The sequence below is a fragment of the Mastigoproctus giganteus genome, chromosome 1, assembly GCF_048544385.1.
Source record: "Mastigoproctus giganteus isolate SK-2022 chromosome 1, ASM4854438v1, whole genome shotgun sequence".
In the NCBI taxonomy this organism is placed as follows: domain Eukaryota; kingdom Metazoa; phylum Arthropoda; class Arachnida; order Uropygi; family Thelyphonidae; genus Mastigoproctus; species Mastigoproctus giganteus.
This window is the reverse complement of record NC_143575.1, coordinates 100,057,501-100,072,718: the sequence shown is the minus strand read 5'-3', so window position 1 is coordinate 100,072,718 and position 15,218 is coordinate 100,057,501. Positions and strand designations below refer to the sequence as shown.

Sequence of the window (15,218 nt, the reverse complement as noted above, 5' to 3'; positions counted from 1 at the left end):
TTCCTTTTTCGATCTGAACAATGACAAAAAATTAAAAATTTTATATATATATATATATATATATATATATATATATATATATATATATATATATATATATATATATTACTAAAATAAATCTTGCAACAACTGACAAAACATAAGAAATAAAATTTATTAAAATATACTGGTAATAGAATACATTACAACACAAAATTTTATATGATAAATGCTAAAACAAATATGAGGTGTGGCAGTAAGGTAGTAGTAGTAGTAGTAGTAATAATGGCACATGATGCAAGAAAGCAAGTGTAGGAGCTTATGCAGCATCAGCCAAAAAAAAAAAAATTACACCATTCCCTCCAAATGCCTGTCCAGTTCCTCCTTAAATTTATTTAACCTATCAACTTCCACAACAACAGATGGAAGTTTGTTCCAGCAATTAACCACCCGCTGGCTAAAGGCAAATTTCCGCACATCTATTCTACATCTGTCTTTTCTTAATTTGAACTTATGTCCCCGTAGGTTCGTAATCTGAACAAGTGGAAGGATCCCATCAGAATTCAGCGTGCTCAACCCATTCAAGGCCTTATAGACCTCAATCAGATCACCGCACAGGTCTCCAGCCAATGCAATTTGCAGAACTTAAGCCTCTCTTGGTAAGAGAATCCCTTCATTCCCCTCACCAATCGTGTTGCTCTTCTCTGTACACGCTCAAGCAAATCTACATCCTTCCTAAAATGAGGCCTCCAGACCTGTACGCAGTACTCAAGGCGTGGCCTGACCATTGCCTTATACAGAGGGACAATCACCTCCTTTTCCCTGCTAGCAAAATTCCTATATATCATTGACAAAACCCCATGACCTGCCATAGCAGCCTGTCTGCATTGCTCAGAAAACTTCATATCTGACTGCACAATTACTCCCAGGTCTTTTTCATTTTCTACCACCTTAAGTGTAGTACCACACAGTTGGTACGTTTCTCTGGGGTTACTTCTACCCATATGCAGTACTTTGCATTTGTCAAGGTTAAACTTCAGTTGCCACTTCTTAGCCCATCTGCCCAAATTATCTAGATCCTGTTGCAGTAGCACACTGCCATTACTGTCATTAACAACCCTGCCAACCTTTGTGTCATCTGCAAACTTCGACATTAAGCCTGATATACCTTCATCAATATCATTGATAAATACACAAAACAACAGTGGACCCAACACCGAACCCTGTGGGACTACACTAATAACATTAGTCCACGAAGAGCAGCACCCATTGATTACCACCCTCTGTCTTCTCCCACTTAACCATCCTTTTATCCATTGTAGCAACTTATCCTTAATACCATTCTGCTCCAATTTATACAGTAGTCTTCCATGCGCAACAGTGTCAAAAGCTTTCCTGAAATCCAAGTATATGATATCAAAATTATTTTTTGCATCCAGTTCCTTTGTGACCACATCATAATAACCAATCAAATTTGTCAGACAAGACTTTCCCTTAACAAACCCATGCTGTGTTTGAATTATTGCTGCAGTCTTGTCTAGATGATCCTGCAATGCATCTTTAACCAGTGACTCCATTATTTTACCCGGAACAGAAGTTAAACTAACTGGAATGCTGCAATAAAAAGAACACAAAGTGAAGTAGCTCAAAAATGGTTTTATTTTTATTCAAAGTAATCACCACTGTGACTGAATGCACTTATTACAGTGTTGTAAAAGTTTCTGAAAAGAGTCATTGAGGATGTCCAAAGAGATATGTTCAGTTCGACGGTACTGTTTTTCTTCATGTTCTTAACATCCTGAAATCTTTCCTTTGAGGATAGTTTACACTGTGGAAAAGTCTGCTAGTGCTAGATTGGGAGATTAGGGTGGATGGTTGATCTGTAAAATGCTATGTTTCATCAGAAATGTCTTTACAACAAGTGCAATGCCCCTACAGGTGTAGGAGCAATGTCCTGCAACAAGGACCAGCTATCTTTATCCCTTGAAATTGTAGCCTCACCTCGGAAATGCACTTCAATAGTCTTTGAGGCACTCATATACAGAACACAGCACTGACTCTCTCCCCTTTATTAACAAATTCCTAGTGAATCACACCCTGTTTGTCAAAAAATATGATCAGCATTATCTTGGTCCTATACTTTTTGGACAAATGATGATCTCTTGCCAAAATTTCTGAAACTTTTGCAATCTCTCCTCATTTCAAGAGGTTGACAGACACCCACCTTTTAGGTTATTGCAAGCCTCTTTGTGTCTTCCTCTGAACTGCTTATGCCATTCAAATACACCGGTATATGACTTAACATTTCATCACCATAAACGGTTTTTAACAATGCATATGTTTCTGTTGCCGATTTTCCCAGTTAAAAGCATAATTTGATATTTGTTCTTCAGTCCATCACAAAATCATGATACAGAACATCAATGCTACTAATGAAACTAATTGTTACTTGCAACCTGTCAGCCTACTGGACAATATCTGTGCCACCATCTGGAGGAAGTTAATTATAACACACTACTTCCATTTATTTTCAAACTCATTGAACATGACCACAACAGCACCCATCTGGGAACTACATTTCCACACCTCATATAAATAAGTGATAGGGAATATACAGATAAAGAATAAAATCACTAAAAATGATAAAAACAAAATATATAAATAAAGAAGCTTTCTAAGTGATGTGCTCCTTGTAAAAGAAAAACATGTAACAGCATATGTATATGTGGATTATGAACATGTATATGTGGATTAAGTGACTACCAAGAAAAGATTTTCATTTTTAGTGCTTCGTCATTATTATTCAGAATGCAAATCTTGCCCAAATGTGATTAAGTTAATGGTGTCCTATGTTGGCTATCAATCTATCTCAAGTAATTCTGGCTGAAAATCAACACATCTAAATCTGCTCTGAAGATTTTCTCATTAAAGCCTACCTCTTCTGTAATCTTACTAACTCTAAACAATATGCAAATTTTCATTAAGCTCATTCAGCTATGGGTGTAGTTTAAAGGCTAAATTGAGTTTCCATCAGCAAATTGAAAAGCTTTCATCCCATATTGCAAGCCTCAGTGGATGGTAAAGGAAGAGATATAATGTATAAATAAACCCACAACAATAAAGTTACCCTGGGATGACAGAATATGTATCACTTTTAAATGGAGCAGCGGTATGGCATCTGCAGCTCCAATGAAAATTAAGCCTACCACCACAATGTCAGACCACAGTTGCATGTGACTGCAATCTATGCAGACTGCACAGATACTCCAGCTCGTTGATACCATTGAAGAAATAAGAGGAAGAGACCCATCAAGCACTCAGCTGCCTAGCTTAACACTAGAGCCTATGATTGAGGAACAGACAAGCAATGATATCCATAACTGCAGAGATCTCTGGTCCCACAAGAGGTAGCAACTATCAGTGACTCTTGTCAGGGAAACAGAAAACATACTGTATAAAGAGGATAGATGGAACAGGACCAGGTTATGTTGCCAAGGGACTAAAGCTGATGTGGTAGAGTAGCTATCATCTTTTAAGGATACAAAAGGTGACAATGTTGTACACGTTGGTACTAATGATATTAAAAGTAGGAGATCTGAGGATAAACTTAACCCTCTATGGGTCAATGTTAAAAAAAAAAAAAAAAACTTATTTTTAAATTTGGATTCAGGAGTTAGAATTAAATTTGAATGTGTCTGCAATTCTGCTTACACACAATAGAAGGGAGTATATCATGAGAGCCTTGTCAATCAATTCAGCCCTGGAAAGATTGCAAGATTGTGGGATGAACTTTTCTCAGTGTGATCTCTGCTTATTAACAAGAGATATCTGATTTTTCAGGGATGGAATACACTTAAATAGAAGGGATGCAAGAATATTTGCTAATGCTATCAAGACAGTGTTTAGATGGGTTGGAAACTGCCAACCTGGAGAAATACACAGACCAATAGGGTAACAGGAGCTGCAAACAGTTTTTCAAGCAATTCTTGCACTGTTTCTGCTGAGTCATACAGTAGTCTGAAAATTGAGAAGTCTGAAATTACAGGGCTTTCTGGGAGTTTTCATGGGTCAAGCAAATACATGGATTGTGTTAGGGTTACTAAATCAAAAATAAGTGCATATCAAATTGCTTGTACACTAATGCTAGATGCACAGTAAACAACTTTGATGAATTTGAAGTAGTTTGTTTGTTATTTGGTTTTTAGGAACATTAGCAACTAAGGCCATATTGTTCCGGGATGTGCGGTGGTCATTGCCTGACCTTTCCACATCCTCCATATTTGGTGGTGACGGGCTCGAACCCTGATCTAATCAAGAAGCATGTACTGCGCATTGCTGCTCCTTCCCACCTGGCTATGGAGACGCCATTTGAAGTAGTGGTAAGGTCATCAAATGCAGATATAGTATGGATATCAAAAACAAGATGCCATTCAGACATAAGGTATGCAAAATTTAAATATGGTAAGTAAAATGTGTACAGGAAGAACAAGCAGGACAGAAGAGTAGAGGAAGGGCAATGCTCTTGGTTAAGAAACACATAAATCCGAAGTAGTGCAATCAGTTCATGTGACTTGCCAATACTGGATCAGTTTGGTGTGACAAGTACCAGGAAAACTAAAATGAAAGGAGTCTGCTATAGGCCAAATAAATATGACCTCTTTTCTCTGTATATTCTTATCACTTTTATTTCTATTCATTTAGTTTAGCTTTCATCCTATAAAGTTTTTCATTGTACTGTATTTTACTTTACCAGTGTATTTTAATAAAGTTTGTTTTATTTCTAACATTTCGTCAGTGTATATTTAGTATGCTTGTTCCCAGTACACAAGGCTTTTTTAATAATATTACATACATTGAAAGATGATATTGTTATTTATGCAGCACATTAGCAGCTACTGGCATTGAAGGATCTAATACCTTAAATATTCCATTTTACATAGATTATTTTCCTTTAAAATGAATACAATTTACTAGATTACAATAAAATTAACAGAATGAAAAAGGATGAAATTCACTTTAATAATTACTAGAACAGACCAAACCACTATGTTATTATTATTTTTAATTTTAGGACACATACCTACCCATTTCTCCTTGCATAAAGAATGAATTTATTTAAAGAGGTCAACACAACAAATTAACAATAAAAGAAACAAAACAAAATGAATCAAAGAGCATTTTGTATATCTATTCACTACTGAACAGAAACAATTCACATGTTCACTCAATAAGATTATATGACACACTTAAGCACAACTTCTGAAACAGAACAAACTGTGTAAAGGAAGATCCTCCTTCAACACAGCCTACAAAGATTCAACTAAACAGAAGGGGAAAAAAAAGGGAAAAAATGAAAATGTTCTCAATACAGAAATTTCATCGTACCTGTCACTACCAGTTTAGTTATTTTCCAAGGTTTATGAAATCAACCAAGTGTCAGCTTACATTTGGAGTCCCTGGAGTCCCACCAACATCAATTATTTCAGAAATGGCTTTTTGTTTTGTGGGCGTTTCAAGCTTAGAATCTCCTGTTTGCATTGGACTCGTCACGGTCACACCAGTTGGAATGTCTAATGTCTGAAAAAAATTACAACTGTAAATATATATTTATTAATATTGCTTTATACTGAATTTATAATGCTTGTTTCACTGTTGTATTAAATATTGCATCCTAATTTTTGCTTAAATTTTTTACTCAATCTCTGAACCATCATGAATGTGATTTTTAAAAATGTAACAGCAAATCCTTAGAACCTACTCATCTACCGTATTTTCTCCAATGCAAACCATGATTTAAAAAATAAATTAAATTTATATTATTAAATTAATTCACAATTCAATTAGTAAATGAAGAGCAATTTCCGATATGGTAAGAATAACACATTTTAAAAGTGATTGTATTAACTGGTTGTGCAAAGAGTTATGTTTCTTATGTAATCAAATAAGACAGTTACTGGATTTTTAACTTCCTCAATTTATACTTATAAATTTACCAAATATGACTTTTACAAATAACACCAATGCAATAATAGCTATGTGAGATATCTTAAGTAACCAAGCTTAGTCCCCCACTCCTCATATGCCAGGTATTGCATTAGGTCCCCCCCACACACATGGGATGGTTTATTATAATTATTTATACTTTGCTTCAGCTTTGTGTGCTGTTCTAGAGTATATTATTTGTAATTTTAACCCTAGTGGAAGACTTTACATCCTGCTTAAAAATGTTACGTGTTAATTACTGGCTTAAGAATAACAGCTCTTCATCTGTCAAAAGGGATCCTATACCTATTGAAGGTACAAGTGGAATTATGTGAGATCAAATGTCTGGATTGTGGGGCGTGTTATCTTGGAGAGACAGAATGTAGGTTTAAAGATCGTATGAGGGAATGTGCAAGAGCAATAGAGACTGCAGACTATAGGAAATCTGCTGTGGTTGAACACTTCTAATAGAGAACCAGCAAATTTCTCCATGCTATCAATTGTTGGTTGTTCACATAGGTATTGGAACTGGAAATGGATTGACAGCTTGTGGATTTGTTCTTTGGATCATAATACCATTATTAGAGTTCATCTATATCCAGTTGATATAGATGAACAGTGCACTGTTGAGTCAGTTTGGTGTGACATAAGCACTGCGAAAGCAAAAATAAGAGTAGGAGTGTGTTATAGGCCTAATGACTCGAATGAGTACAATGAACAATTGTACAGAGAAATAGAGTGGGCTAGTAAATCGGCATGTCTTATAATGGGGGATTTTAACTTCCCAGATATTGACTGGAACTTGTGGGTTGGTCACTCACACACTAATCAGACTTTTGTGGATTTATTGGATGACTGTTTTCTGCAGCAGCATGTTCGAGAGGCAACCAGAGAAAGTAATACTCTTGATCTGGTTATCAGCAGTGATCATTCGTGTATTAAGAATTTGCAGATAAAGGAACCACTAGGTGGCAGTGATCACAGTGTACTGATGTGGGATTTACTTAAAGATTTAATTACCATCAGGGGTAAAGGAAAGGGTTTTTGCTTCCGTAAAGGTGAGTACAGTGGTCTCCGACAGTTTTTAAATTCTGTACAGTGGGATAAACTGACGATGTTACCAACAGCAAATTCTAAGTGGGAAGCATTCAAGGAATTAATCGTGGAAGCTACTAAAAGTTTCATACCTATTAAGAAATATTGTTCAAGGTTTAGGCCTAAATGGTTATCTAATGAACTAATGAGACTTGTAAAGGAGAAGAAAAATGCATGGGATGCATATAAATTATCAAGCGACTCAGAAGCCTATGGCAGATATAAGCTAGTCGGTAATCAGGTGACAAAGGAGGTAGGCAGGTGAAGGCAGATTACGAGAAATCCTTGGCAAAAGATGCTAAGAAAAACAGCAAGGATTTCTTTACTTATATACTCAAAGGAAGGGGGATGAATCTGATTGGTCCACTTGACATCGATGGTTCGCTCTTGATGATCCTGCTCAGATAGCAAACAAACTGAATGAGTATTTTGCATCTACATTCACATATGAGGAATTAAGGTTTTTGAAAATGGCAGAAGGTTATCAAATTGTAGCAGGATACTTAATGATTTTGTAATAACTGAAAGCAAAATGGAGGAGAAATTGAAGTTAAACATAAGAAAAGCACCTGGGGTGGATGGGATCTATCCAGTAATATTAAAGGAGGTGGCAAAGCAACTAAGCAAACCCTTAGCCATAATTATGAGAGCGTCCTTGGACTCAGGGGAGGTTCCCATGGACTGGAGATGTGCAAATGTATCCCCAATTCACAAAGGGGGATCGAAGGGTGACACGAGTAATTACAGACCAGTTAGTTTAACTTCTGTTCCGGGTAAAATAATGGAGTCACTGGTTAAAGATGCATTGCAGGATCATCTAGACAAGACTGCAGCAATAATTCAGACACAGCATGGGTTTGTTAAGGGAAAGTCTTGTCTGACAAATTTGATAGGATATTATGATGTGGTTACAAAGGAACTTGGATGCAAAAAATAATTTTGATATCATATATTTGGATTTCAGGAAAGCTTTTGACACTGTTGCCCATGGAAAACTATTGTACAAATTGGAGCAGAATGGTATTAAGGGTAAGTTGCTACAATGGATAAAAGGATGGTTAAGTGGGAGAAGACAGAGGGTGGTAATCAATGGGTGCTGCTCTTCCTGGACTAATGTTATTAGTGGAGTCCCACAGGGTTCGGTGTTCGGTCCACTGTTGTTTTGTATATTTATCAATGATATTGATGAAGGTATATCAGGGTAAATGTTGAAGTTTGCAGATGATACAAAGGTTGGCAGGGTTGTTAATGACAGTAATGGCAGTGTGCTACTGCAACAGGATCTAGATAATTTGGGCAGATGGGCTAAGAAGTGGCAACTGAAGTTTAACCTTGACAAATGCAAAGTATTGCATATGGGTAGAAGTAACCCCAGAGAAACGTACCAACTGTACTACACTTAAGGTGGTAGAAAATGAAAAAGACCTGGGAGTAATTGTGCAGTCAGATATGAAGTTTTCTGAGCAATGCAGACAGGCTGCCAGGGCAGGCCATGGGGTTTTGTCAATGATATATAGGAATTTTGCTAGCAGGGAAAAGGAGGTGATTATCTTTCTGTATAAGGCAATGGTCAGGGCACGCCTTGAGTACAGGTCTGGAGGCTTCATTTTAGGAAGGATGTAGATTTACTTGAGCGTATACAGAGAAGGGCAAAAAGATTGCCAAGGGGAATGAAGGGATCCTCTTACCAAGAGAGGCTTAAGTTCTGCAAACTGCAGTGGCTGGAGACTAGGCACCTGCGTGGTGATCTGAATGAGGTATATAAGGCCTTGAATGGGTTGAGTACGCTGAATTCTGATGGGATCCTTCCACTTGTTCAGATTATGAACCTAAGGGGGCATAAATTCAAATTAAGAAAAGACAGATGTAGATTAGATGTGCGGAAATTTGCGTTTAGCCAGCGGGTGGTTAATTGCTGGAACAAACTTCCATCTGTCGTTGTGGAAGTTGATAGTTGTTGTTGTTGTTATTTGGTTTTTTAGGAGCATTAGCAACTAAGGCCATATTGCTCCGGTGCGGTGGTCATTCCCTGACCTTTCCGCATGTTCCGTATTTGGTGGTGACGGGCTCGAACCCCGGTCTAATCAAGAAGGGTGTGCTACGCACTGCTGCTCCTTCCCACCTGGCTACGGAGGCGCCTAGAAAGGAAGTTGATAGGTTGAATAAATTTAAGGAGGATCTGGACAGGCATTTGGAGGGAATGGTGTGATTTTTTTTTTTTTTTTTTTTGGCTGATGCTGCATAAGCTCATACACTTGCTTTCTTGCATCAAATGCCACTGCTACTACTACTACTACAGTAAAGCTCTACTGTTATTTTAACACTTTTAACTTGTAATATTTTTGGTATATCACACACTTAAACAAGTACACCAACCATTTAACTAAAATAATTTAATACTGAAAGAACATACGATACGGTACTGTAAAATAAAATTTACAAAAAACTGACTTATGAAATAAAATATATTTTTAAAATACAATGGAATATAATACAAGTTAAAAACGATAAACGCAATGATTGAAAATGGTATTTACAAAGACTGACTGATATATTTTAAAATTTAATACAAGTTAAAACCGATAAAACAATGATTGAAGCTTTTGGGGCATCAGCCTCCTTTCTCAACAACACTGATGTTTAAACAACACATCCTTAAGTAACAGGTTCACGGCACACGTGGTTGACCAGGTGCATGCTCAATGCTTCTTTCATGTAAACCAGAACCGGAAGTGGCTTGGGAGCGCGGCAATGGAAAGCGCTTATCTCTTGCAAGGATCACATTTTCAAAAAGGGGGTGAAGCCAAACACCCCTGTCCCTATTCATATTATTATTTCCGGATGAGCCAATCCATAAACTCTCCAGCCACTTCCGGTCCCAGAACCTATGTGCCTGGTCAAGGATGACAGCATTCACTGGGGAAACCTGATGTTGTTTTTCCCAATAATGTTCTGCAATGGCGGACTTATTATACTCTGCGGTTTGTATGGCTCGCATATGTTCCCCTAGGCGGTCTTTTAATCGCCCTCCTGTCTCCCCCACAATCCGGGCATTTGATCTCATATATTACCCCACTACTCGAATCCCCAGTAATGGGGTCCTTGACCTGTGACACTACTGTGTGCAGCCTCGAACCTGGAAGCTGCACACAGTGTGCCTGAAAGTCACGAATCATCCTTGCGATACTATCCGACAAGCCCGGATAGTAGGGAATATAAGCTGTGGTGACAGGCACGGATGGTGCTCTATGATTAGGCTCCACGTCTCTATTATATTTATCAATGACTCCCTGGGGGTAACCGCATTTTATAAGATCCGCTCTAACTTGCCCCATTTCTTTCTCTTTCTTTCTTCAGAGGTACTGCAATGTGTTCTAACCCTACCCAATAGTGCCCTGGCAACACTATTTTTCTGCTGCGCAGTCTGTGCAGACCTATAATTGGTGTACTGGCTCCTACACATTGGTTTCCTATACACTGTAGTTCTAAGCCTGGAGCCTTCCCTGTACACCATTACGTCCAGGAACGGGAGGGTTGGTTGGTTGGTTGGTTTTGATTTTACTGGCGCATTAGCTACTGAGGCTATAATGCGCCAAGACCAAGTCATATATAAAAAATTTTAAACTTTCAGTGACCCAATTACTTAGGTCACTATGTAAAAATATATAACAAATGTATAAAGGATAAATAAATAGAAAATCACAATAAAATGTGAATTTTATATATGAGCAAAAACGTTTATTGATTTTAAAAAGCTAAAAACAGCAGACACATCGTCATTGTCGGATAAAATCTGACTGAGTGTATAAGGCTCAGCCGGATGACTAAAAACGGTAAAATATAAATCACGTTCTTGTCTAAAACGTGGACACATGGTTAAAACGTGATGAATAGTTAAAATGGTGCCGCAGTTCTCGCACATAGGACAGTCATCCGCCCTCAGCAGAAAAGCATGTCTAAGATGACTGTGTCCTATGTGGAGACGAGCTAGAACAACTTCCTCTTTGCGGTTCCTGCGCAGACTAGACTGCCACTGTTGGATTATAGGCTTTATCTGATAGGGCTTGTTTGTTACTTGCTCATGCCAAGATTGTTGCCATTGGGAATGTAATTTAGTTTGTATTAGCTGCCTGTAGTCTGTATAGGGGACTAACAAGCAATAAGTGTTGTGTGGTTCTGGTGATCTGGCCGCAGCATTGCCAGTTCATTTTCCCTGATCCCAATGTGGCTCAAAATCCAGCAGAAACGGATGTCGAATGAACACTCAAACAGGGAATGTAACGTCTGCTGAATCCGTGTCACAATCGGATGAGGATTATACCTCATCCCCAGGAACGGGAGGGAACCATTCACTTCTACCTCTGACGACGAAAATTGTATAAACGGAGAGAACTCACTGAGAAAACTGACCACATCTCCTTCTCTCCCCTTTTGTACTAAAGTAAACGTGTCATCCATGTATCTCTTCCACTTACGCATAGGGAACTCCAAATTTGTAAAAACCTTATTCTCTAACTCTTCCATTGCTAGGTTTGCAACAATAGTGCTAATAGGAGAACCCGTAGCTGTGCCGTGAACCTGTTTGTACATCACTCCTTGATATACCAACGTGGTACTCGGAAGACATAATTCCATGCCACAGCATATATCCTGCAAACTTTAGGTGAGATCTAGCACTCAAGGTATCGTAGTTCTGTAGTGCCACCTTCACACCCTTCCCTAAACCTCAGATCACTGAGACCATTATGGGTATCGAGAGGACAATCAACGAATTGCCGGAGCCTATTGCCAATCGTATCCGGTTAGAGGTCTCAGCCATCTTGTGTCAGGCAAGAAAGGCTACCTCTAATCTTACTCATAATCAGAAGAGAGCGTTAAAGGAATTCAAACAGGATGAAGACGTAGTTCTACCAGAAGATAAGGGTAGATCTACTGTAGTATTAAGCAGAAATTACTATCTTAAAAAAGCTCTAGATCTACTGCAGGATGATAATACATATAAGATCACCCGCAGAAATCCTTTAGCCAGTTTAGAACAACGCGTTAATAAGATTTTGCTACTCTGGTTAAAAACGGGTAAGATTTCTAAAGAGAGGTAGTATTGGTCTATGCATGAAACAGGGGTGTCAGCTGCCCAAGTTTTACGGGCTTCCAAAAATACAAAGTGGGGGTCCCGTTACGACCCATTGTTTCGTTTATTGGTAGCCCGATCCATGCTATGTCAAAATTCCTGGTGCAGCTGATTTCCCCCCATAGTGGGACAGTCTATATTGGTTATTAAAGACAGTGTGGAATTTGTAAGTTTTGTTAAGAACCAAAATGTAGGGGAGAATGAGACAATGATGTCGTTGGATGTAGTGTCATTATTTACTTGTGTTCCCATAGCCCATAGGGTAGAATGGGTGAAGGTGGCACTACAGAAGGATGATACCTTGAGTGCTAGATCTCACCTGAGTTTGGAGGATATATGCTGTGACATGGAATTATGTCTTTCGTGTACCACGTTGGTATATCAAGGAGTGATGTACAAACAGGTTCACGGCACAGCTATGGGTTCTCCTATTTGCACTATTGTCGCAAACCTAGCAATGGAAGAGTTAGAGAATAGGGTTTTTACAAATTTGGAGTTCCCTTGTGTAAGTGGAAGAGATACGTGGATGACATGTTCACTTTAGTACAAAAGGGGAGAGAAGGAGATGTGGTCAGTTTTCTCAATGAGTTGTCTCCATTTATACAATTTACCTCAGAGGTAAAAGTGAATGGTTCCCTCCCGTTCCTGGATATAATGGTGTACAGGGAAGGCTCCAGGCGTAGAACTAGTGTATAGGAAACCAATGTGTAGGAGCCAGTACACCAATTATAGGTCAGTGCAGACTGCACAGCATAAAAATAGTGTTGCCAGGGCACTTTGGGTAGGGTTAGAACACATTGCAGTACCTCTGAGGAGAGAGAGAAAGAAATGGGGCAAATTAAGGCGGATCTTATAAAATTCAGTTACCCCAGGGGGTCATTGATAAATATAATAGAGATGTGCAGCCTAATCATAGAGCACCATCCGTGCCTGTCACCACAGCTTATATTCCCAACTTATATTCCCGGCTTGTCGGATCGTATCGCAAGGATGCTTTGTGACTTTCAAGGCACGCTGTGTGCAGCTTCCAGGTCGGAGGCTGCACACAGTAGTGTCACAGATAAAGGACCCCATTACTGGGGATTCCAGTAATATTCCAGTAATAGTGGGGTAATATATGAGATCAAATGCCCGGATTGTGGGGGAGACAGGACGGCGATTAAAAGACCGCCTGGGGGAACATATGCGAGCCATACAAACCGCAGAGTATAATAAGTCCGCCATTGCAGAACATTATTGGGAAAAACATCAGGTCTCCCCAGTGAATGCTGTCATCCTTGACCGGGCACATAGGTTCTGGGACCGGAAGTGGCTGGAGAGTTTATGGATTGGCTCATCCGGAAATAATAATATGAATAGGGACAGGGGTGTTCGGCTTCACCCCCTTTTTGAAAATGTGATCCTTGCAAGAGATAAGCGCTTTGCATTGCCACGCTCCCGAGTCACTTCCGGTTCACATGAAAGAAGTATTGAGCATGCACCTGGTCAACCACGTGTGCCGTAAACCTGTTACTTAAGGATGTGTTGTTTAAACATCAGTGTTGTTGAGAAAGGAGGCCGATGCCCCCCGAAAGCTTCAATCATTGTTTTATCGCTTTTAACTTGTATAAAATTTTAAAATATATCAGTCAGTCTTTGTAAATACCATTTTCAATCGATTTTATCGTTTTTAACTTGTATTATATTCCATTATTTAAAAATGTTGGCAAATACAGCTAAATGACTTGGCTTAAAAGCATTGCACTGCTATAGATGCCTATTCTCCCATCCAACATTATTAAAAAATGTTGGCAAATACAGCTAAATGACTTGGCTTAAAAGCATTGCACTGCTATAGATGCCTATTCTCCCATCCATGTTTTTATTGCAAAATAAACAATGAATGGTTGTTAAAAAATTTTTAACCACTTAGATATGCCAGTCATAACCAAATGATCACATCATATTCTTTGAATGTTAGTTTGAATGCTAACAATTTAGTTATGTAACAAAGTTAACAGATGATAATCTGAATACCTGTGAAAGTGATGAGTGAATAATTTAACCTTTTATTTTTTTAAATCATTAGAAGTAGGGTATTAGTAAGATAAAGTGTTATCCGTTCGCCTAGGCAGATAAAGAGAATTTAAAATGTTTATTTTTCAAGTAAACTGAATATGTAATACTAAAGCAATTATGAGCTGGAAAATCATAAGGTAAATAATTTTCAGTTTATGACAACAGTAGCATATTATTATTATTATTTTTATTTTATTTTGCAACAATAAAGTTGGTAATCACTATAAGAACAGCCTCTTCTGGTGAAAAATGTGTGCATTACAAAGGAAAATTCAAAATAACAATTTAGAAATTCCACACTATAAACAAAAAAAAAAAAAAAAAAAAAAATGCAGCTAGTGTTGTGCAAGTTAAAAAACTGCACAGCTAAGTGGTTAACATATAATGGGAGCTAAAACAATTCGTAACACTGCACTTAGATATTTAGAAATAAATAAGCAGCTTACCTGATTTTAATTTAGGCTTAAATGTTTGGCAGGCTGTTTGATAAACAGCATATCTTTCATTGAATATACCTTTAATAAAAATAAATCAAAACATCATTGTAGTGTGCTCACACAACAACCATGGGACTGTATTCTTAAATGCAAGAAGAAAAGAGTCTGCTCCACACTGTATAAATTTTTAAAACTAGAATTCTTCTTAGCTTGCATATAGGGTGATTCATGTTCTTTTGATGAATCCATAATCTGTCATTCAATAAGCTGAGCTTAGCTAAAATAGTGGCACTAACTAACCTTAAGTGCACTTTTTTCTTTCACCCCTAAGCAATTTTGTAGTGAAAATATTTATTAATTATTTTACAAATATTAAAGCAATTATTGTCCATTTCATTCATATTTTGAACCCTCCAGATTTCAAACAATATGCTGTACATTTTACTTTTTTATAGTCTTTTGCAAAATACTGTCACCCACTTTTATAAATATTGTTGCAAAAAAAAAGTAATAATATTAATTACTGTTACAGAATA

General features: G+C 37.9%; 1 protein-coding gene across 3 annotated transcripts in view; it reads right to left on the bottom strand.

Moving 5' to 3' along the window:
• The window catches only part of DMAP1 (DNA methyltransferase 1 associated protein 1), a 120,884-nt gene that overhangs the window by 16,669 nt on the left and 88,997 nt on the right, over positions 1-15,218 (bottom strand). For 2 of the 3 annotated variants that reach the window (XM_090381384.1, XM_090381391.1), the window contains exon 12: positions 5,425-5,556. In XM_090381384.1, the coding sequence (XP_090237510.1) occupies positions 5,425-5,556 (132 nt within the window). Of the gene's footprint in view, positions 1-5,364; positions 5,557-15,218 lie in introns of all 3 variants that reach the window. The other variant, XR_016547390.1, reaches the window with a different exon arrangement.